Source organism: Oncorhynchus mykiss, chromosome 4 (assembly GCF_013265735.2).
Source record: "Oncorhynchus mykiss isolate Arlee chromosome 4, USDA_OmykA_1.1, whole genome shotgun sequence".
Lineage (NCBI taxonomy): Eukaryota > Metazoa > Chordata > Actinopteri > Salmoniformes > Salmonidae > Oncorhynchus > Oncorhynchus mykiss.
This window is the reverse complement of record NC_048568.1, coordinates 19812009-19834207: the sequence shown is the minus strand read 5'-3', so window position 1 is coordinate 19834207 and position 22199 is coordinate 19812009. Positions and strand designations below refer to the sequence as shown.

Below are 22199 nucleotides of genomic sequence, written 5' to 3'. Positions count from 1 at the left end.
TCCGCCATCATCAGCTCTTAAATAAGGTATAAGTCACATAGAATGGAGCCTCTATCACACAGGGATGGATCACTGCAGCGATAACCCACGATTAGTTACACATATCAGGCTTTTATCACAGTAACCAAGTCCACGCTTAACAGACTTTCAGTACATTTACTAACTACAGGAGGCCTTGAGACTTGGGGAAAAAAACAGGGAATATGAGATTTAGAAAAGACTGAAATTATAATTTTAATAAACAGACATTGACAGACAAAATACTTAGAGACTCATTGGCTCAGAGACAAATACATCTAAAACATGGTTTATACCTGATATACAGAAGTCATGGACCTGAAAGTGTGTGATAGAAAAGGAACAGCGGCAAGAAAGGCAGAATATAATCAGAATGAATGAACAGAAAAACCCTAAAGTGCTATAGCTTTGCAATGACGCCAAGTCTGGGTTCTATAAGAACCCTTCAAGTCAGTCCTCAGTTCACAATGTATTCACACCAACAACAACAAAAATGTTTATATAAAAATAATAGTAAAACATTTACAAGTTCTAGCAAAATAGCATGAATTTTTTCCGTCTTGAAATAAGTTAAATATAAAAACATTGTGGTCTTGCAGAAGATAAAAACACAGTGGGCTTACTGTCCAAACAAAGCAGCCAATCACATTCCTTGGGAGCTGGATCCTACCATGAGATCCACTCCTGTAACTCAAACTTCCATGAAAATCTCATTTTGACATGGATGTTCTATGGGTGGATCCAAAGTTAGAACGAAGCCCTAATTTGAGTCTTTAGGAAGTTGGGAGTGGTGTACACTGCAGTACACTGAGGGAGCGCTACAGGGAGCAGACCTCCAGGAACCTACACCTACAGCTCTTCTGTGGTGTGTCTGACGGCACTGGCGTCCCCCTGGCTGTCTGTCGTGTCCTGGGGGAACATGGTGCTGAACTGGGCCTGGCTCTCCTGCACCATCTTGTTAATGTGAGAGCTGTTCATGGCCCTGAGGCAGTGGGCTCTTACCAGGCCCGCCTGGCCCCCAGACAACACCCAGCTCTGGGCACACAGGTTGGGGTTGAAACGGACCTACAAAGAAGAGAAGGAGAACAGGGTGGGAACAGTCAGAGAACACAGATGATGGTTTAGGATTTATTTACAGATGGCTCAGATGTTTGAAGCATGGTGTTTGAGACACCAGACATGTAGGTTTGATTCCTGCATGTGCAACTAACTGGATACAAATGAACATGTTATGTTTTATGTTCATGTCCTCAACTCAACAGTCAACACATCCAAAACTAGAAATATCCCTCTCCCAATAAAACATACATGACATGTTTAAAGGGAATCGGCAAGGATGAGGGAATAAGGTGAGCCTGTCAACCAATAAATAACAGTGCTTGTACTTGAGACAGTGGAGATTGAGTAAGTCTGCTGTTAAAACAACTGTCCAGTGAAAATGGTCATATTGTGTTAACTCATATTATGTTGTGGACTCATCCTATGCTGTTTTTGTAGCCCAAGCATAAATTGGAGAACACCTCAAAATTAGGATATCATCCTACTGAGGAGAACGAGCTGGCCAATCAGCGGTATACTCATGAATATTTCTTTATGACCAGTATACGCCCACACCACCAACACAGAAAGTACGCTTTTTAACATACTTATTAATCACAATTTTTGGGATGGAAAACTATTTAACTCATAGAGTAATTAAATTATAGGTTATATTTCATAGAAATCAGAGACAGCTACTTTAACTCGACCAAATGCTCTCTGAAGCCATTACTTACTTAAGCAAGTCAGTGAAGAACAAATTCTTATTTTACAATGACGGCCTACCCCAGCCAAACCCTCCCCTAACCCGGACGACGCCCTGGATCGAACCAGGGTCTGTAATGACACCTCTTGCACCGAGATGCAGCGCCTTAGACCGCAGTGCTATTCAGGAGCCCTGTTAAGAGAGGGCGAATGCACTCTGACATCAGCGTTGAGCTCCAATGCAACTCTTTACCCAGCTGATCAATTCCCAATCAGGAGATCTGCTCAATCCACAGCTTAATCCTGCCTGGCCAGCATCATTAGACTAGATAACAACACTACTGATATTTCTGTTAGCACTAACCTAGAGTCACTGCCTGGCTCCATGACCAATCCATGGGCTGCTATCACTGTTATAGCATAGTGCCTCAATTGGAAATGTTTGTCAACGAGTCGCTGTGGCCCTCGAAAAGCGATTTCTGTGAATAACCAATAGTTCTAAGTTCAAATAGTTGCCTAAAACTTTTACTTTACTGGACATACGAGAAAGGCACAAGAAAATGCATTTCAAATAAGACTAAAGGCTCAGTGGTACAACAGGCTGGTTTAAGAAGTGACTTTGCCATGATGAATAGTGGCCTCCGGTTCTCCTCCGTGTCACCTGGGAGAATCCCACCCGTTTCCATCACTCCATAGTGAAACGACAGATCATCCCTATGGCACTCTTCTCCTCGCATCCCTCCAATCAAACCCGGGGTGACACATTCCTCATTTTACAGCTCATTACTTTCTGTCTTTATCGCTGCCTGGCCATCAGAGTCTCTCCCTCTGTCCCAGCTGGGCCTAATGCAGACTGGGGGGGGGGGTCTGATGATAACTTCCGTCAGAAGAGATCACATTCACACAGCTTTCAGCTTGGCTGCTCCAGCAAGTAAAAACATTAACTACGGAAGAGCTGTTGAAGGTGGAATGCAGTCAGAGAATCATGTTTTTTACTCTTAGACATACCTTGGTTAGTGAAGCCAAAGGCATTAGGTCCAGACACGGTCCCCCTTTGGCCTCTGCAACCTGCATGTGCTTCCACGGAGATCGGCTCTGGGCATTCTTAAACGTTCTCTGGAAGAGAAAGAGTTCAATCGTCTGATTACAAGCTAAAACACCACAAAACGGACACACCCAAATACAGAGCTATCAAACAATAGTCACTGTATCACAAATTAAGATGAATTTAGAAATGCATTTTTTTTGGACCATTTCTTCTATCTCTGTGTTGATGTTCTTTTTATGTTCTTTTTATAAGAAACATTAATGTGTTGAAAATCCCAAATTGTTTGCATAGTCAACTTACACACAGCTCTGACACACACACTTACCCCACCAGACATGCCACCAGGGATCTTTTCACAGTCCCCAAATCCAGAACAAAATCAAGAAAGCGTACAGTATTATATAGAGCCCTTATTGCATGGAACTCCCAACTCATATGGCTCAAATGACCAGCAAACCTGGTTTCAAAAAACAGATAAAGCAACACCTCACGGCACAGCTCCGCTCCCCTATTGGACCTAGATAGTTTGTGTGTATGCATTGATATGTAGGCTAAGTGTGCCTTTAAAAAAATGTATGTAGTTCTGTCCTTGTCTATTGATGTTCTGTATTATGTCATTCTGTTTCATGTTTTGTGTGGAACCCAGGAAGAGCAAATGCTGCTTTTGCAACAGCCAATGGGGATCCTAATAAAATACCAAATGCTCCGCATCTCCACTGACCTATGCTGTAGCAGTGGCCCATGGTAAAATGCCACAGCCCTCTGAACCCTCAAAGAGTCAACCCTAGCATGTTGTTTCCCACACTGGACAGCCAGGGAGACAGATTGAGGCCAAGAGAGCGTTTCTCTCAGGGGTTGAGTAAGTGGAGCGTTATGTCAAGCAGCAAGAATAAACTCCACTGCCCTGGCCATGACATCCCCCGCCCCTCCCTCCCTAACAAAAAGCCCTAGTCAGGTGACATACGTCAAAGGTAAGTGGGCCGTGGCCCGATGGGTAATGGACGTGCTTAGGCCACGGCGACTCGGGTGGTGTGTGGGATGTGTGTGTGCAGGGCAGTGACAGGGCCGGTGGAGCGGAAGGCAGGGGAACAGATGGAGGAGCCCTAGAGAGGAGCGGTGGCGAGGGAGAGGGGGAAGGAGGGTGCGGTATAAATTAATGAAGGGTGCAACACTTAATCAAGTCCTAACCCAGAAGTCGGCCGTCGCTAAGGGCCACAACTAGGTGCACTTCTGGGTTGTTGTAGAAACCGACGGCACCAGCGTGTGAGCAGGGATGGCGTTTTGCAGATGCGCCCTGGGCCCTTCGGTTCCCCCAGGTGTGTCAGATACAACACATCTAATAAACCTATTGGGTCTAGCAGACCACATGTGCTCTGTGCATAAACACACCGGGCAGGTTTATATCATCAGATGCTCATGGACTGCAGTCTGGTCCTGACACACAAACACACAATCCCCTACAATGCAGAGCTCAGGCAGTCTTGTGCTTAGAGAGATTTAACACACTCAAACAGCCGAATGTGTTTGTGCGTAAACATCTCCTTCCTCTGTATTAACCCTAACCCACCATGTCCATGTCGTGGTAGTGGAGGTAGTACTTCTGGGCTGTCTCTCTGTAGGTCTGAGGTGTATGATGGGATGTTCCGTTACTGGTGGAACCACTTCCTTTCTCTCCAACTCCTCCCTCATTCTCCTCAACTTCTTCTTTCAATTGGACCATTTCGGTTCTGAACACCGGCTGAAAGAATAGAACAAATGTGATTGAAGAGAAAAGATGGACCCATTTCGATTAACATTCATACTGCAGTCTTTAATGTGTAAGTCAATGTCATGAAATATGTGTATAATTAAGTAATAAGGCACCTCGGGGGTTTACGGTATATGGCCAATATACTACGGCACGACACAACGCGGAATGCCTGATACAGCCCTTAGCCCCCCGAGGTGCCTTAGGTGCTATTATAAACTGGTTACCAACATAATTAGAACAGTAAAAATATATGTTTGGTCATACCTGTGGTATACTGTCTGATATAAAACGGCTTTCAGCCAAATCAGCATTCAGGGCTAGAACCACCCGGTTGGTAATGGCGACTTTAGAAATGCTAATTTTGGAGATATCTGTGTGTGGTGCGAGGCCGGCCTGGACAGGGTACTTACGAATCTGCGATCGATGGATCGTTTGAGGTAGCAGGGGTTGTTGAACAGGTTGGGTATTAGGACCATGATCACGTCTCCCACCGAGTCCGCCGTCACAGCTGTGTTCAGCCAATCAGAGATCGACAGGCTCTGCAGAAATACCAAGATGGACCAATCAACACGAGGAAGGGGGTTGGACCAAGAAATGGTGTGCAGCCCAAAATCATCTCAACCCCTCGTCCCTCTACACTAAAACAGATATGGAAGGATTTGAGAGGTATAAGCAGTCTACAGAAGTGAATAGTGGTAGGGACTACAGTGGAATTGGTTTCTGTCCCAGTTTCCCCACCTACCCACATGGTCCCTTTCCGTGGCACCAGAAAGAGTGGCTTGAAGCCCAGATACCCTGAGTCAAAGTAATTGAGTCCATGTTGGCCAAACCTGAAGGAGGACACGAAAAATTAAACAGGTCCCCTGACAAAACAGACCAAGAACAAAGCGCGATACAATAGAACACCCTTCACAAGCACAAGGTATTGATTACACAAGACACACAGAGGGGAATGAGGGGGGGGGGGGGTAGGAGACGACAATGGAGAGGTAAGATGTCGATTGAATTGGAAGGAGGAGAGGAGAGAGGGACTCACGTGGCGTAGGTGCTCTCCTGAGAGATGAAGACTCCAGCCCAGTGCAGGGGCCAGGCCGCCTCGGTGGAGAGGAAGCGCTTGAAGGACTGGCAGGGCTCCCAGGTCCTCCTCAGGTCCCACATCTTCACCAGCCTGTCATCACCCGCCGTCACCATGAGGTCTCTAGGAGGAGGAAGGGCAGAGGAGAGGGAGGAGACGAGATGAGAGGAGGGGATAAGGAGAGGAAAGAACAGCAGGAGGGAGGACAGGGAAGACAGCGGAGCTGATGGAGAGTAGAAAAGGCAGAGAGAAGATGGCAGACAGTCTCACCACAAAAGAGAGGGAAATGGAGGTGGAAGAAACATGGGAGGGGACAGCTCCAGTCAGCCAGCCCAGTGTCCTGTACAGTAGCTCTTCATTATCCCTCATTAAAACTCAGCCAGCCAGCCAGATAAGATGAATGCCTGCAGTCTGTCCCCTACCAAACAACCCAGCGGGACCCCCCTGAGTGTCTCCATAACGCCAGCCCATAGACTGGAGAATAACCCGCTGCTACGGTTGCACTCTAACCCGTGACTCATGATACTGCCGCAGATCTTTACAGCTTTCTAATAAACCTGGTTTAGAAGCTGCTGGTGGTTGTTCAGTATGCAGCCGACTGAGGAGTGAAATAAGAGGAACACCTTGCCTTCATACTCTACTAGGTAGCCAATTTGATTTCTCTGCTCTGTTACACAGGAGATGCATGGCCTGGGAGGCTACGCTTCTTCTACACCTTACTACAGGGCGGTGCTAATGAGAGGGAGGGGCAGGCACTGCGCACTAGCCAGTAAACTGAGTGGTATTGTTTGGGACCAGACCAGGGGTAGATCCCATCCCTTTCGTCCATGATAGGTGTGAAACTTCCAGAGGCTGTCTTGTATGGCGGATTTCTGGAGCTCAGTTTGTGTGCTGCCACTGCCTTCATGAGACTATATGACCAGGATCGTAGGCCCCTGGCCAAAAGGACGTACCCTCTAGAGTCTATACCCGACAGAGCATCTGGAGTGGGGCAGGATTGACAGCTGTGTGCCCCTCTCCCCTCCCTACCTCCACCCTCACACGTCTATATGTTTACACGAGTCGCGACATCACAGAGCGTAACATCTTCCTTCCCCTCCTCTCTGCCTGCAGATCCACCATCGGTGTACCTCTCTGCTCCCCCTCCATCCTCCAATAATGGGAATGTGTTTTAGCAGAGAGAGTGTTTATTAGAAATCCGGAGAGGTAGCGAGATGCGACGTGAGCTTTACACTTGGCTTCATCCACCACCCACTGTTCCTGCTCTCCCTTCCTCCCTCCCTCCCTGACCCAGCCAGCTAGGAAAACCAACTTTGCTGCTTACCTTCCAGCAGACTCAAGACAGCCGCATGGCGCAGCGCGGAGCTCACTGCCAAAAGGTCACTGCTTATTACATCCTACATGCTCAGAATGGTAATGGTGGCTCTGGTCTCTGAGCTTGATGCAGTCTCATACTACGGATTGAAGTCATACTGCATGGTGTTTTTTCCTACAGCTTTGGTGCAGTTGGTCGTGATGCTGGGCAGGCTTTCAGAACCTAGTGGTTGGAGACGGGCCCTTGAATCCTCCGCTCTGATCGGCTGCTTACCTGGATGCGTGGCAGAAACTGAGGGCGCGGGTGGCGTTGTCGTGGGCGATGAAGCAGTGGTAGGGGTAGAGGGTGAAGGAGCGGTCTGGAGCACGCACCCGCTGCAGAATAGACTTACTGGACAGGTTCCACAGGGCCACCGTACCTGCAGGGGGAAGACAGCAGGACATGGATACGAGTCTGTGGGGTAGAGTCTGTAGGCTCAAGAACAAGGGCAACGGTGACAGTCACACCACAGGACGCCCGTTTCACAGGTGACACCTCATTGGCATCCTGGACTATGATGTGTTGTCGTCATACCATCATAGAAGCCAGCAGCCAGGATATTGTGAGGTTTGACAGGCAGCCAGTCCATGGAGAGAACCTGGTTATTCTTTTCATCGTGGTTGGTCTTGAAGGAGCCCCGCTTCAGAGTGATCACACCCTGTACCTACACACACACACACGGACAAATGACAATTAGATTTGTACACACCAGCAGGACAAGCATCTCAAAAGATTTCAAATAAAACATTTTGTGTGTGGACAGTGTTTTCTCTTTCTCATAATTGCTGAGAGTTGAAGATGGGCTAAATTAAAATGCTTCTCTACGAAGAGGTGAGATCAGATATTAGCCTACCTGGCAGATCATCAGTGTTGGGCAGGCTCCACCTATTGGGAAACACATGAATATTATTTATAAACTCTATGATTATTAATGGGAACTCAATACATGAACACAGATTTATTACGGATTGTAATTTAACAAACTGGGCTGTGGAGTGTGAACACACACTTAAATCAACAATCTCATTCACCCTGCGATCAGTGCAGTCAGACAACACAGACAACACAGGAGCTGAGCAATCACAGTCCCTCTCCAAAGAGGGACTGGTGTTAAAAACCGTCAGAATCCCAGGCCATGTCTATCTGCTCTGCGAGATTTATTTTACCTTTATTTAACTAGGCAAGTCAGTTAAGAACAAATTCTTATTTTCAATGACGGCCTAGGAACAGTGGGTTAACTGCCTGTTCAGGAGCAGAACGACAGATTTGTACCTGTCAGCTCAGGGATATGAACTTGCAACTTTTAAGTTACTATGCTCTAACCACTAGGCTACCCTGCCGCCCCAGATGGATGTGTCCCGGGGCCATTCAATCACTGACTGGACATGGCACTGACTGTCCATCTGACTACTGTTTTTCAATAGAAGCAGACACTCAAGAGTCTGAACCTTCTTCTCCTGGCATTACACCAGATCTGACTGGCCACTCTGCTGGCCCAGACACAGAGAACCAGTCTCCTTCCCTGGATGTGTCTGAGATCTGGCTACTGTTAGGATCCTGCGTCTGTCGGTCTATTAGCTCAGCCACTTAAACTAGCCTGATACCGAGGCATTTGTGGCTGAAGATTTATTTATTTATTACAAAAGGCTGTAATAACAACATGGCGTTGGAATATGTACAATACTGGAATGTTCACGACACTTTTTATCTAACAGGAGGCATACGGCAAAGGTTGAGTGTCTGACAGAGTAGTGTTAGTCTGTGGAGGATTTCAGGTCCAGCTACCTCTCCTGTGGTCTCATTCCTCTCTACCCCACCTCTTCCACCCCCTACAGGTCGATGGGGGTCGATACAGCATCACGCCTCACTCCCCCCCCCCCCACCCAATCTTCGACCCCCTCCACCCAAACACAGCAGCCTCCCTTCCCCATAGGCTGATTGAGGCCTGTGTGAGTGACAGGTTTGGGGGAGAAAGGTGTCGGGTACTAGGCTGAAATTCATGGCTTCCAACACTAACAACTGCGTAGCGATGCATCTTCTTTGTCATTTCAATTATAGATCCTTGTCTGATGGAACGAGCTAGTAAATTATCTTCATTGAGCAAGGAGGAGATAGGCCCTTTTTGTTTTACCCGGCAGGTTTTTTACGGGCACCAAAAGCTATTTGTAATTATCTGCCCCAAACAGTCTCGCAGATAGTGAGCGCACACGCACAAGCATCTGATCCCTTAACCCTGTCACTTCTGAACAGAGACCAGGCTGGCTCACATTAATGCTAAATTACAGCGACGGCATTACAGAATGGGTATTTGATGATCTAATTTGCATTTCATCCAGCCGATGTGGCGCGTTTTCTATCAGTCTGTTAAAAGCCCCCCCCCCCCATCTCTCTAGCTCCATGGCTAAATGTAGACAACTCACTACATTCCCTCTCCTAGCCTCACACCCGGCCCTCCAGAAAGGCAGCACAAGGTGCCCTAAATGTCACTCGTCACAGGTGTGGCTGTCCCGTCCTGCTGTGACTCTGAGGGTTTCATAGTTCAGTGTAGTGACCCAGCTCTCCCAGACTAGCTCTTGGCAGGACATGAAGAACGACTAGCCAGGGCCCAGCGTTCCCTCTCAACAGTCCAAAAACCGAAATGTAACTTCTCAGGGCACTGACCATAAACTGTAACCTTTCATCCCCCAGCTCAGAAACCTGGGGGATGGGGAGAGGCTGCTGTGGAACTGTGTACAATGGGGCATGACAACAATTAACTGATAGAAAGGGCACTAAAAGAGGAAAAGAACAGTCAGTGAATTAATGCACTGAAAAAAAACCAAAAAAAAACAATGCTGCATCCACAAACTGCTCAAAATGAGCACCGGAAAATTTGGCCCCAACCTGATATACTGAAGGGAGCATTCTGACCCCATAGTGAATGACTCCAGCTTTCTGAACTGCCTGTATAGGGCCGACAGACACTTACAAGCTGTGACTCTATAAATATAAAACCTTTGAGGCAGAGTGATAAATTAAGACCGGTGCTATAGAAAGAACAAGGCTAAAAACGCAAGGTCCTGACGCTATACAGGTCCATGAATCAGACCCTCTCTGCAGTGCTGCTCTTATCTCCTGGAGTGAGCCCTGCCCTGCCTGGCTGGCTACCCTGTGTCTGTGTCTCATATATATATATATATATATATATATATAATATATATGCAGTTATGAGTGTATCCTGGTGATATGGTTCATTTGGTTCTGCTTTGAAAAACATTCAAGTTAACTTCAAATTGGCACAACTATGAGGGATGCAGCAGGTATTTTCTAGTGTAAATGATGGATGGGCCAGATAAACATCATCAACCTAATGACCATAGTCTTTATCACATCACCCCCAGGCTGTTGAGCCTCATAGGGGAGGAGACTGTACGGCAGGTAGCCAAGCGGTTAGAGAAGCGAGTCAACAACTGGAGGGTAGCCAGTTCGAATCCCGGGTCACATGAGAAAACTCTGTTGGGGAGTGAGCTGTCAACCGGATGGTTGCTGCTATCAAATCATGACAGCGCCCAGCATGGCAGCCTCCAGCACCTCTCCAAAACAACTTGTATCTGTATGCATATGCATTTGACCAATGTTGTGAGCTTAATCTTAACAGGACAGTGTAGTGTCATCTGTAAGAGATACAGCAAAACACTCAGACATTTACCTCTCCAATGCTACGTCAAGTCACTCCTTACAGTCTATGGTATATAATAAACTGGGTGGCTCGAGCCCTGAATGCTGATTGGCTGACAGCCGTGATATATTAGACTGTATACCACGGGTATGAGAAAACATGTATTTTAACTGCTCTAATTACAGTTTATAATAGCAAAAAGTTACTGGTCTAATTACATTGTTAAACCATTTAGAATACAAATAAGGCACCTTATCGGCTTATATATATATTTTTTTAAATTTAACTAGGCAAGTCAGTTAAGAACAAATTCTTATTTACCATGACGGCCTACCAGGGAACAGTTACCTGCCATGTTCAGGGACAGAACGACAGATTTTTACCTTGTCAACTCGGGGATTCGATCCAGCACCCTTTTGGTTACTGGCCCAATGCTCTAACCACTAGGCTACCTGCTGGTTACTGGCCCAATGCTCTAACCACTAGGCTACCTGCCGCCTCTTATGGCCAATATACCACGGCTAAGGGCTGTATCCAGGCGCTCCGCCTTGCGTTAGCTGTGGTATATTATTGCTTAGTTATACATTGTAACCATATTATACAGCTGATCTATCGGTATCTGTTGTAACTGCCAAGCGCTCACTGTTGCTACACACTACTAAAACGTCTACAGCTCCAGTCACTGAGGTGTAAAAGTCTTCAGAATTAGAATGTTGTGAGTTAAGTCCTTTCATCTTTAAAACCCTGTGAATCCATTATGATGGGAGTGGATATCGATGTCTCATTAAAAGTATGCGCCTCATGATAAACCAGAGAAAGACTGCCTCTCTCATTGAAGCCACGGAAGGTCATGGCAGACCAGGTATTGTTATCAGAAAACAGGATCCCTGTCCTCCCGGGTGGCGCAGTGGTTAAGGGCGCTTGCTGTGCCACCAGAGACTCCGGGTTCGCGCCCAGGCTCTGTCGTAACCAGCCGCGACCGGGAGGTCCGTGGGGCGACGCACAATTGGCCTAGCGTCGTCCGGGTTAGGGAGGGGTTGGCTGGTAGGGCTGGTAGGGATATCCTTGGCTCATCGCGCACCAGCGACTCCTGTGGCTGGCCGGCGCAGTGTGCGCTAACCAAGGTTGCCAGGTGCACAGTGTTTCCTCCGACACATTGGTGCGGCTGGCTTCTGGGTTGGATGCGCGCTGTGTTAAGAAGCAGTGTGGCTTGGTTGGGTTGTGTATCGCATGACCTTTGTCTCTCCCGAGCCCGTACAGGAGTTGTAGCATTGAGACAAGATAGTAGCTACTAAAAACAATTGGATACCACGAAATTCAAAAAATTCAACAAAAAAAAAAGAAAACAACCCTAGCTTTAGGACACAACATTAGGAGTCTGTGTGGTGGTTGGTGACGGAAAATAACCATACCACAATATAGCTTCACACAAAAATGTTCACACAATAAAAAAGCACATGGAACGTCAGAATACAACTTTTGTCTGAACCGCAACATATTGCTGCTAAATTAGACAGCTGGCTAATTTACACTTCAAGCGAGACTTCCTACAACAAAATCTACCACTGTTTACACAGAAGGACTATGGTGTGCCCCCCACATTTAAGCAAACGGGAAAAGTGCCATTTTTATGCTTAATCTTCGTGTAAATAAAACACACTTTTAGAAGACAATCACCTTCAACTCAAGTTACTCAATGAGGGGGCATCCCTGAGCTAGCCTGCCACGTCACTTCCTGGAGTTCAAACTGCCTGGATTTAATTGGGCTTTAATTCGCTATGGAGTCTTCACAATGAATGGTGTCACGTGATCCATGGCTTTGTCCATTCATATATAGGTCACTGTGATAAACGCACTGTAATGCAGAGTTTGATACTGCTATGTCGATGGCACGTTGGAGTGCATTACCAGTAAAATGTGAAAGAGGGGGAAATGGGAGCACTTACTGCCAGACTGTAAGAGAGCTGAATCCGTGAAGGATGACTCCAGGCAAGCAACTCTCTCTTTTTTCTCTCACCCTCTGTCTGCCCCTATACACCCTACCATCCCCTCCATTTCTTTTATCACCTCCCTCCATCTCTCTCTCGACCTACTGCAGAGATGAATAGAAGGATGAGCACACGCTCACACAAACATACGGAAGCAAAAGGACACACAGTGTTAGTTGTCTGAGGATGCAGTGTTCGTGGTGTGGACAGTCCATGCATCAGCAGAACAATGGGAGAATAATGCAGTGGGGGGGAGGGGGGGGAGCCCAGCCCCAGCCCCAGCAGAGGGACTATTAACTTGGTCAAAGATCATGTGATCCCAAGGGAGATTTGGAGAGGCAGGAAGAGGGGGACAGAAATGTGTAGGGCCATACAAGGAAAATTAAAACATGCGCACAGACACGAAAACATATACACACACGCACACCTATTACGGAAGATGTCAATAGATTTTTATGGTAAATATCCTAAGGCATATGATTTAATAATAACATGATGTTTATGTGCCCTTACATAAAAAATGCAAAAAATGAAGTGAATATGTACTTATGTGACTTGGCAACAAAAAAAATGGCCACTTCAATGAGCAGCATGAAAATGGATTTTATAAAGACTGTTTTGCAGGACCAAGTTCAGGCTGTTGAATGACAATACTGCTCCCTTCTGGAACAGCACATACAACCACAACACCAGAGTAGGTTCGATTCCGACACGGATTACTGTTATAATATATCTATCACAAATGACTAATATATATGTCTTAATTGTCAGTTGCTTTGGTCCTATCGTGTGTTAATGTGGAACTGACAGCGTTTTAGCAACATTAAATCTTCTATTCTATGCCTTTTTAAATATTTTTGACAAGCGATCATTTTCACATTTTCATAGAATGTTTGGGAATGACAGAGTAAGTCATTAGTGAAAATTCTATAGCAATATATTTATATATATAGTGACTATGGATAGATGATAAACAGCGAGTAGCAGCAGTGTGGAAACAAAGGGGGGGGGGTCAATGTAAATAGTTTGGGTAGCCATTTGGTTAAATGTTCAGGAGTCTTATGGCTTGGGGGTAGAAGCTGTTAAGGAGCATTTTGGACCTCGACTTGGCGCTCCGGTACCGCTTGCCGCGTGGTAGTAGAGAGAGCAGTCTATGACTTGGGTGACTGGAGTCGTTGACAAATTTTTGGGCCTTCCTCTGACAACGCCTAGTATATACAGTACCAGTCAAAAGTTTGGACACACCTACTCATTCAAGGGTTTTTCATTAGTGTTAAACAAATCAAAATATATTTCATATTTCAGATTCTTCAAAGTAGCCACCCTTTGCCTTGATGACAGCTTTGCACGCTCCGTGCCAAATCTTTTCAGTCTCCTGAGGGGGAAAAGGTGTTGGCGTGCCCTCTTCATGACTGTCTTGGTATGTTTGGACCATGATAGTTTGTTGGTGATGTGGACATCAAAGAACTTGAAACTCTCAACTCACTTCACTACAGCCCGTAGATGTTAATGGGGGCATGTTCAGCCCTCCTTTTCCTGTAGTCCACAATCAGCTCCTTTGTCTTGTTCACATTGAACGAGAGGTTGTTGTCATGGCACCACACTGCCAGGTCTCTGACCTCCTCCCTATAGGCTGTCTCATCGTTGTCGGTGATCAGGCCTACCACTGTTGTGTCGTCTGCAAACTTAATGATGGTGTTGGAGTTGTGCTTGGCCACGCATTCATGAGTGAATAGGGAGTACAGGAGGGGACTAAACAAGCACCCCTAAGGGGCAAGAATACGCGTGGCAGATGTGTTGTGCCTACCCTTACCACCTGGGGGCGGCCCATCAGGAAGTCCAGGATCCAGTTGCAGAGGGAGGTGTTTAGTCCCAGGGTCCTTAGCTTAGTGATGAGCTTTGTGGGTACTATGGTATTGAATGCTGAGCTGTAGTCAATGAACAGCATTCTCACATAGGTGTTCCTTTTGTCCAGGTGGGAAAGGGCAGTGTGGAGTGCGATTAAGATTGCGTCATCTGTGGATCTGTTGGGGTGGTATGTGAATTTGAGTGGGTCTAGGGTTTACAGGATGATGGTGTTGATGTGAGTCATGACCAGCCTTTCAAAACACTTCAACACTACAGACGTGAGTGCTACGTGGCGGTAGTCATTTAGGCAGGTTAACTTCGCTTTCTTGGGCACAGGGACTATGGTGGTCTGCATAAAACATTTAGTATTACAGACTCGGTCAAGGAGAGGTTGAATATGTCAGTGAAGACATTTGCCAGCTGGTCTGCACATGCTCACTACACGTCCTGGTAATCTGTCTGGCCTCGCGGCCTTGTGAATGTTGACCTGTTTAAAGGTCATGCTCACATCGGCTATGGAGAGCTTGATCACAACAGTCGCCCAGAGTGGGAAAGCAGACATGCGTTTGGACAATTAGTAGACACTGAAGTATATAAAACCTAATAAAAACATATCTTATCCAGGACCGGACTCTACACAGACCGGTGCACCATAGCCAATCAGAGCTGCAGTAGGCCTTTATGCCAATAAGCCATTTGCCACAAGGCAGTGTTGCCAAAAATATTTTGTGAGTATTCAGACTCTTCCAGTGACTTTTTTTTGGTAAATGATTCTAGTGACAAATTCAGCTGCTTACACAGGCCCCACTGTGTGTTTACAGGCAGCAGCAACAGCGCGACTTTAGATCGGTAGAAAGCATTTTCCAAAAGGCACAAAATACACCTGAATGCAAATATATAAATACCACGTTTTGGGAACTTTACAGTCCTATTGATCAAATCAAAGTTTATTTGTCACATGCGCCGAATACAACCTTACAGTGAAATGCTTACTTACAATGCAGACAACCCGGTTAGCCAATGTGCGGGAGCACTGGTTGGTCGGGCCAATTGAGGTAGTAATGTATGTATGAACAAATAGTTAAAGTGACTGTGCATATATGATAAACAGAGAGTAGCAGCAGCGTAAAAGAGGGGTTGGGGGGGGAGAGACACACAATGCAAATAGTCCGGGTAGCCATTTGATTACCTGTTCAGGAGTCGTGTGGCTTGGGGATAAAAACTGTTGAGAAGCCTTTTTGTCCTAGACTTGGCACTCTGGTACCGCTTGCCATGCGGTAGTAGAGAGAACAATCTATGACTGGGGTGGCTGGGGTATTTGACCATTTTTAGGGCCTTCCTCTGACACCGCCTGGTGTAGAGGTCCTGGATGGCAGGCAGCTTTGCTCCAGTGATGTACACACTACCCTTTGTAGTGCCTTGCGGTCGAAGGCCAAGCAATTGCTGTACCAGGCAGTGAAGCAATGCTCTCGATGTTGGAGCTGTAAAACCTTTTGCGGATCTGAGGACCCATGCCAAATCTTTTTAGTTTCCTGAGGGTGAATAGGCCCTCTTCACGACTGTCTTGGTGTGTTTGGACCATGCTAGTTTGTTGGTGATGTGGACATCAAGGAACTTGAAGCTCTCAACTACAGCTCCGTCGATGAGAATGGGGGCGTACTCGGTCCTCCTTTTCCTGTAGTCCACAATCATCTCCTTAGTCTTGGTTATGTTAAGGGATAGGTTGTTATTCTGGCACCACCCGGCCAGGCCTCTGACCTCCTGCCTATAGGCTGTCTCTTCGTTGTCAGTGATCAGGCCTACCACTGTTGTGTCGTCTGCAAACTTAATGATGGTGTTGGAGTCGTGCCTGGTCATGCAGTCGTGGGTGAACAGGGTGTACAGGAGGGGACTGAGCACGCACCCCTGGGGGGCTCCAGTGTTGAGGATCAGCGTGGCAGATATGTTGCTACCTACCCTCACCACCTGGGGGCGACCCGTCAGGAAGTCCAGGATCCAGTTGCAGAGGGAGGTGTTTAGTCCCAGGATCCTTAGCTTAGTGATGAGCTTTGAGGGTACTATGGTGTTGTACGCTGAGCTGTAGTCAATAAATAGCATTCTCACATAAGTGTTCCTTTTGTCCAGGTGGGAAAGGGCAGTGTGGAGTGCAATAGAGATTGCATCATCTGTTGATCTGTTTGGGCGGTATGCAAATTGGAGTGGGTCTAAGGGTTTCTGAGATAATGGTGTCGATGTGAGCCATTACCAGCCTTTCAAAGCACTTCATGGCTACGGACGTGAGTGCTACGGGTCTGTTGTCATTTAGGCAGGTTGCCATTGTGTTCTTAGGCACAGGGACTATGGTGGTCTGCTTGAAACATGTTGGTATTACATACTAAATCAGGGACATGTTGAAAATGTCAGTGAAGACACCTGCCAGTTGGTCAGCACATGCCCGGAGCACACGTCCTGGTAATCCGTCTGGCCCCGTAGCCTTGTGTATGTTGACCTGTTTTAAGGTCTTACTCACGTCGGCTACAGAGAGCGTGATCCCACAGTCGTTCGGAACAGCTGATGCTCTCATGCATGCCTCAGTGTTGCTTGCCTCAAAGTGAGCATAGAAGTGATTTAGTTCGTGCTGTGCTTCCCTTTGTAGTCTGCCACATAAGACGGGCGTCAGAGCCGGTGTAGTATGACTCAATCTTTCCCGTGTATTGACGCTTTGCTTGTTTGATGGTTCGTCGCAGGCATAGACAACCATGAAAAGGTAGGCTCTCTCCCTCAGTTGCCTATGCACAAGATCAACAACTAATGCTAGCCAGAGCGAGATGAGCTAAAATCTAACAAGGGAACAGTAGATGAACCCTCAAACATTTTAAGCTTGTAGTTGGTCGTACAAATTCCACTGATAAACGATGGGGAGTAGTATCCTGCTCGTCCTTCGGCAGCTTGCCTGCCAATGCATGCTTGTCCCAACCCACGTTTTGACAACTGAATGGGAACTTGCCTGCCTGTCCACCCATTTGATCGATGCCAAATAGAATAAACTGGGAATTAGATTTTTTTATTTTTTACTTATAGTATGATTGTCTGTTTGTTTCATATCTGCAAAGTAGTTAAAACGCTGTCAGTTCCACTTGAAACGAGCATGCTAACCTTTAGCGGTGTGTTTCCTGCGGGCCATTAGTGTGTCGGGGTGAGGCAGGCTGTAGATAGTGATGTGACCATCTGATGTGGAGGCAGCCAGGAGACCCAGTCTGGGCATATGAGGGGCCTGAGAGAGAGGAGAGAAGGAAAGAGAGAGACAAAGAGAGAGGGAGTCGTACATTTTTCTATTTTTTGCGTGTGTTTTATACAGTTCTCTTTTACAGTCATGTGGAGCCATTATGCATTACTGACATTACTGATGTTGATTTAACACATCAGTTATTTGTGTATTTCTGTGTGCTGCTGTTCCTACCTTCCTGTTAGTGGTGGGCAGCTCCCAGGCTCCTCCTGGACACCACTTCAGGTTCCACACAAAGCCTTTATCCTGGGCAATACCATAGGCCAGCCGTGGAGAGGACTGGGGACTGGGGAGAGATGAGGAGGGTGAGAGTGAAGGGATGGAGCAGAGAGATGTTGGGGGGGAAATAGCCCAGAGAAAGGTAGAAAGATCAAGATGATTGTAGCGGTAGATAGAGAAAGACTGATATTACACTGATCCCCATTAGCTGGCCATTGCCATGGTTCCTACCTGGTGTTGTACTGGAGTTGTCCCAGGTCCCAAATCTGGATGAGTCCAGGTTTGGTGTACAACTCGTTCATCCTGTGTTGGTCGTCCAGGTTCCTGTGGCAGTAGATGGCAGCGTACTGGCTGGCAGGGGCGCCATCGGGGGAGGGGCACCAGTCCATGGCCCACACCGGCCCGCCCGTATAGAATAGCATGTCCCAGCGCTCAGGGTGGGGTGGCAGGCACTCAAACCTGGACAATAAACAACAGTAAGATATATATATATATATATATATATAAGTATCTCAAGGCCTTGATCAAGACCTTGGTGTTGCAAGCACAATTGCAAATTGCGCTATAAAGGATCTACCTCTTCATTCTGTGCAGAGGAGTCTCCTCCCTGATGCCCTCTCTTGAGAAGGTGAAGGCTGTTGACATCATCTCCTGCGGTAGATACTTCTCAGCCTCACTGGGAGGGGAAACGCATACCAAACATTTGATGTATTCCTGGGTTACTCGGTATGTGAGATGCATGTAATATTTTTCCCTGGAAGATCAGGTATAATGTTATAATCAAATGTGTAATGATATTTCTACCTGTCCGACAAGCAATGCCAATCCTTCTCTGAAGGCATCCACTCAGCAAAGACCCATTCGTTACAGTGTTCATCACGGCTGTCAAACACACAGAAAGAGCCAGGACCAAAGACCCAGGAGTGAATAATGTAATGCATTGAGCACCCCCTACTGGCAGTAAGCAATAAAACCTAGTTTTGTTTTTTATTGCTACATAGAAGACAGGTGAGCAACTTACAAGGTCTTGGTGGTTTTGGTGCACATCCAGATGGGTCCCATCATGTTGTTGGACAGTCCATTGGGGGAATTACCATGGTATCGAACTTGACTTGACTGAGTGACAAAAAAATAGAACATGACAACGGTAACACAAAAGTCTTAATTTAGCTTGTCATTGGTCTCAGCCTGTGGTCACCTAGTGGGCAAAATCCCTCACAATATCTATCTGTCTGCTAGTCCATTTATCACAATCTACTGTAAAAAATAAAAATGTCACTCACAAGACCTCTGGAAATGCGTCTGGATCTAAGGTCTTTCAGTGGTGTGTGCCTCTTCTCCAAGTCTAAGTCTTCTTGAGTATCTTCAGCCTCACTTTCCTCCTCGGTGTCTTGATTTTCTGGAACAAAGTCCACATCCTCTGCGGCGTTGTCACTGTCAAAATCAGGGGCCTTCCTCTTCTTGCCCTTGCCTCTGGTTCGTTTCTGGGGCTGGGTTGAGCTGGGGCTGGGGACTGGGCTAGACTCCCAGTCATTCTTAGTACCATTGTCAGGTTGGTTGTATACCTCCTTGGCCAGGGTATGGAGGTACTGCAATGCACTGAGATGGAACAGAAACATACAACAATGGGTCAATTGAGCATGACCTTTTCCAAACTGAAATTGCCCGATATGAAGAGATAAAGTTTGATTTGATGGCCATTTCTGATTGTTTTATAATCATGACAATCAAACGTGAATGAGATATTGAAAAAGCATAGGGAGTCAAAGGTAGCTGTATAAAACACAGGCCAAACAAGAATAATACTACTGCTCATTCACTGAAATCCCCACTAATAGGCATACTGTATAGGATCATCTCGTTACCATCAAAGACTGCTTACTTGCTGTAACAGAATCAAAATGATGGGGGACTAGATGATGTCACATACGCTTTTGCTGCCCTCCGCTTGGGTCTGCCACTAGGGGTGGTTTCAGGCTCCTCTGGGGTCTCCCTCAGTTCCGGGACTGCAGGGGCGGGCGTGGAGTTGACCTGTGGTGTTTCCTTTTGTATCTTCTTGGCAGAGGTCTTCTTGGCAGGGATCTGTTTGATAAGCCCCTTGTCACTGTCTATGCTCGAGACCACTGGCTTTTTCTGTGGTGCCTTTTTCTGTGGTGTCTTTTTGGGGGGTTTCGGTTTTGGGGTCTTTTTATCAGGCTCCTGCTGGTCAGTTTCTGTGTTAGAGACTACAGATATTTTCAGGCCCATCTTTTTCCTTGGCTTTTTTGTTGAGTCAGGACATTGTACTATGCAGAAAAAATGTACCAAAATATAAAATCAGAGCAACAAAAGAGGCAAGTTGGTTTGCGTTATCATCTAGGCATATATTAGGCTACTGCTAGTACACAATATTAATAACCAGTTTATTTAAGTTCAGACACTCACGGTTGGTCGTGTCTGGTTCTCTCTGATATTTCGGATTAGGGACTCTTTTTCTCTGTAGACGATTTCCCGGGGTGGAAGATGGTACAGGAAGCTCTTCTGGAGGCACATCCTGGCCTGGGAAAACATAGGAACATGGTGGGGTCTGTACTCCACTACATGTAGTATGGAACGCAAAATTCCCTAAAAACACACCACTTTGATACAAATATGACAGGAAATGACTGTTCTTGTAGTAGGTTAGAAGAACTTGCACAGCAGGTTCGGTGAATTATCGTTGCAGGTTAAGAGAATTAGGTCAAGGTTAGTTAAAGGGTTAGTGAAACGTCACTTCTGCTCATAGCTGTATTGAAGTGGCCTGTTTTTAGGGAGTCCTGGGACACTTCACTTTATTAAACAGTGTCACTCTCTCTCTGCTGCTTACCTTGTTCAGATGAAACACCGACAGCCTCCCCATTGGTGTCCTGTGGTTTTTCATGTGGATTGGTCTGCGCCTCTGCCTGAGGTTTTTCGTGTGGATCAGTCTGCTGCTCTGTCCCCTCTCCATGGGGTAAGCCCATGGATTCGCTACCCTGTTTGCCCAACTTCTGGGCAATGGTTGCCATCAACAGCCTAGACAACCTTACTGAGCAACGCTTTTGCGTCACAGGCAGAGTAGATAACTTTACTGAGCACCTCTTTGCCACAGGTAGCCTACACAACCTTACGGAGCACCAATTATCTGTCACAAGAAGCCTTGACAGCCTTACTGAGCACCTCTTCTTTATCACAGAAAGCCTAGACAAGTTTACTGAGCAACTCTTCTTGGTGAGAGGCAGCCTCAACAGCCTAACTGTGCAACTCTCTGTCACAGGCATACGTCCTACAGTATACCTGAGAGAGAGAGAGAGAGGGAGGGAGAGACTTCACCAGTTGAAACATGGGACAGTAGATACCGTAGTTTATTTGCAAATTTCACAGAATGACTGCAGTGTATATTGCATGATACAATTTCTTGCTAGTTAGCTAAACTGGCTATTGGCTAGTTAATCACACCACTCATATTTGGCAGATGACTCGAGGGCACATGTAGTAGCCAACTAGCCTACCCAAATGTGGGAGAATGGGCCACTGACTGATTTGCATTGACTGGTTGATTGATTCAAACCGATAATCGACTAAAAGTTGTAAAAAAAACGGACAAATAGTTAGTGATGACAAAGCTAACGTTAGCGAACTAGACTTTGATGGCATAACTAGCTAGCTACAGTTGCTACTTACACACTTGCTACAGCAAGTTTATGTAGGAAGTGTCCGGCGTTAGCTAGTTAGCTAGCTAATGTCAATATGCTACACGATAGCTAGCTATGTAGCTACCTACTGTACATAGATTTTCTTGAGACGTCTGTCATAATACCGACTAGGACAGCGTCTGTGGTAAAAATGAGCTAACCGCGCAGACTTGTACAACACAAAAGACATCGGACATTTCTTCCAAGGGTCTATACTATCCCGTGGCTCATGGTTTGTAGACCTCGTTTCCCAGTTGGCCTGACTCGCGCCTCTACTCTAACCCCCGGTTCGAATCCCCATGTCCGTGCCAATATGGTTAGGTTACGATGGAATACAGATATACGGTGACATAAATTAGAAACTATAGTTACCGATTAAACCTTCTTCAAAGTCCTTATCTCCGCCAACAGCAATAATAACGTACTTCATCTGTAATATTCTCAATCGGTATTCTGTAGAGCGTGGATCTAGCTGGAAGACCGCCTTATTTGTTGTGACGATATTGGCCGGTAGACTGCTGCCCCCTTCTGTTCGAAACTA

The 22199-nt window shown here is 46.4% G+C and overlaps 1 protein-coding gene across 2 annotated transcripts; it reads right to left on the bottom strand.

Annotated features, from left to right (window-relative positions):
- Nucleotides 1-209: 209 nt before the first annotated feature.
- On the bottom strand, nt 210-22189 carry gtf3c2 (general transcription factor IIIC, polypeptide 2, beta). 2 transcript variants are annotated; one of them, XM_036975839.1, is made up of 20 exons: nt 22031-22189; nt 20812-21260; nt 20391-20504; nt 19897-20165; nt 19250-19565; nt 18988-19082; nt 18771-18848; nt 18544-18642; nt 18198-18425; nt 17922-18033; nt 17618-17735; nt 7842-7873; nt 7523-7652; nt 7223-7367; nt 5596-5757; nt 5302-5389; nt 4970-5098; nt 4377-4547; nt 2770-2877; nt 210-1083 (listed from the first exon to the last, which is right to left on the bottom strand). In XM_036975839.1, exons 2-20 carry the CDS (start codon nt 20932-20934, stop codon nt 868-870), a joined length of 2733 nt encoding a protein of 910 aa, XP_036831734.1. In that variant the 5' UTR covers nt 20935-21260; nt 22031-22189; the 3' UTR covers nt 210-867. The 2 variants fall into 2 exon arrangements, with proteins under 2 accessions (XP_036831734.1, XP_036831733.1); XM_036975838.1 differs by lacking the exon at nt 22031-22189 and having other exon boundaries at nt 19897-20251; nt 20812-21259.
- Nucleotides 22190-22199: the final 10 nt, after the last annotated feature.

What these genes read in the sequence shown, in the direction of transcription:
- gtf3c2 (XM_036975838.1), bottom strand. Translation starts at nt 21,244, where the DNA reads ATGCCTGTGACAGAGAGTTGCACAGTTAGGCTGTTGAGGCTGCCTCTC. An exon ending in AGAACCAGACACGACCAACC is followed by an intron (nt 20,252 to 20,390) that starts GTGAGTGTCTGA and finishes TTTTCTGCATAG; the next exon opens with TACAATGTCCTGACTCAACA. An exon ending in ACTACCACGACATGGACATG is followed by an intron (nt 2,878 to 4,376) that starts GTGGGTTAGGGT and finishes TTTCTCTTCCAG; the next exon opens with AGAACGTTTAAGAATGCCCA.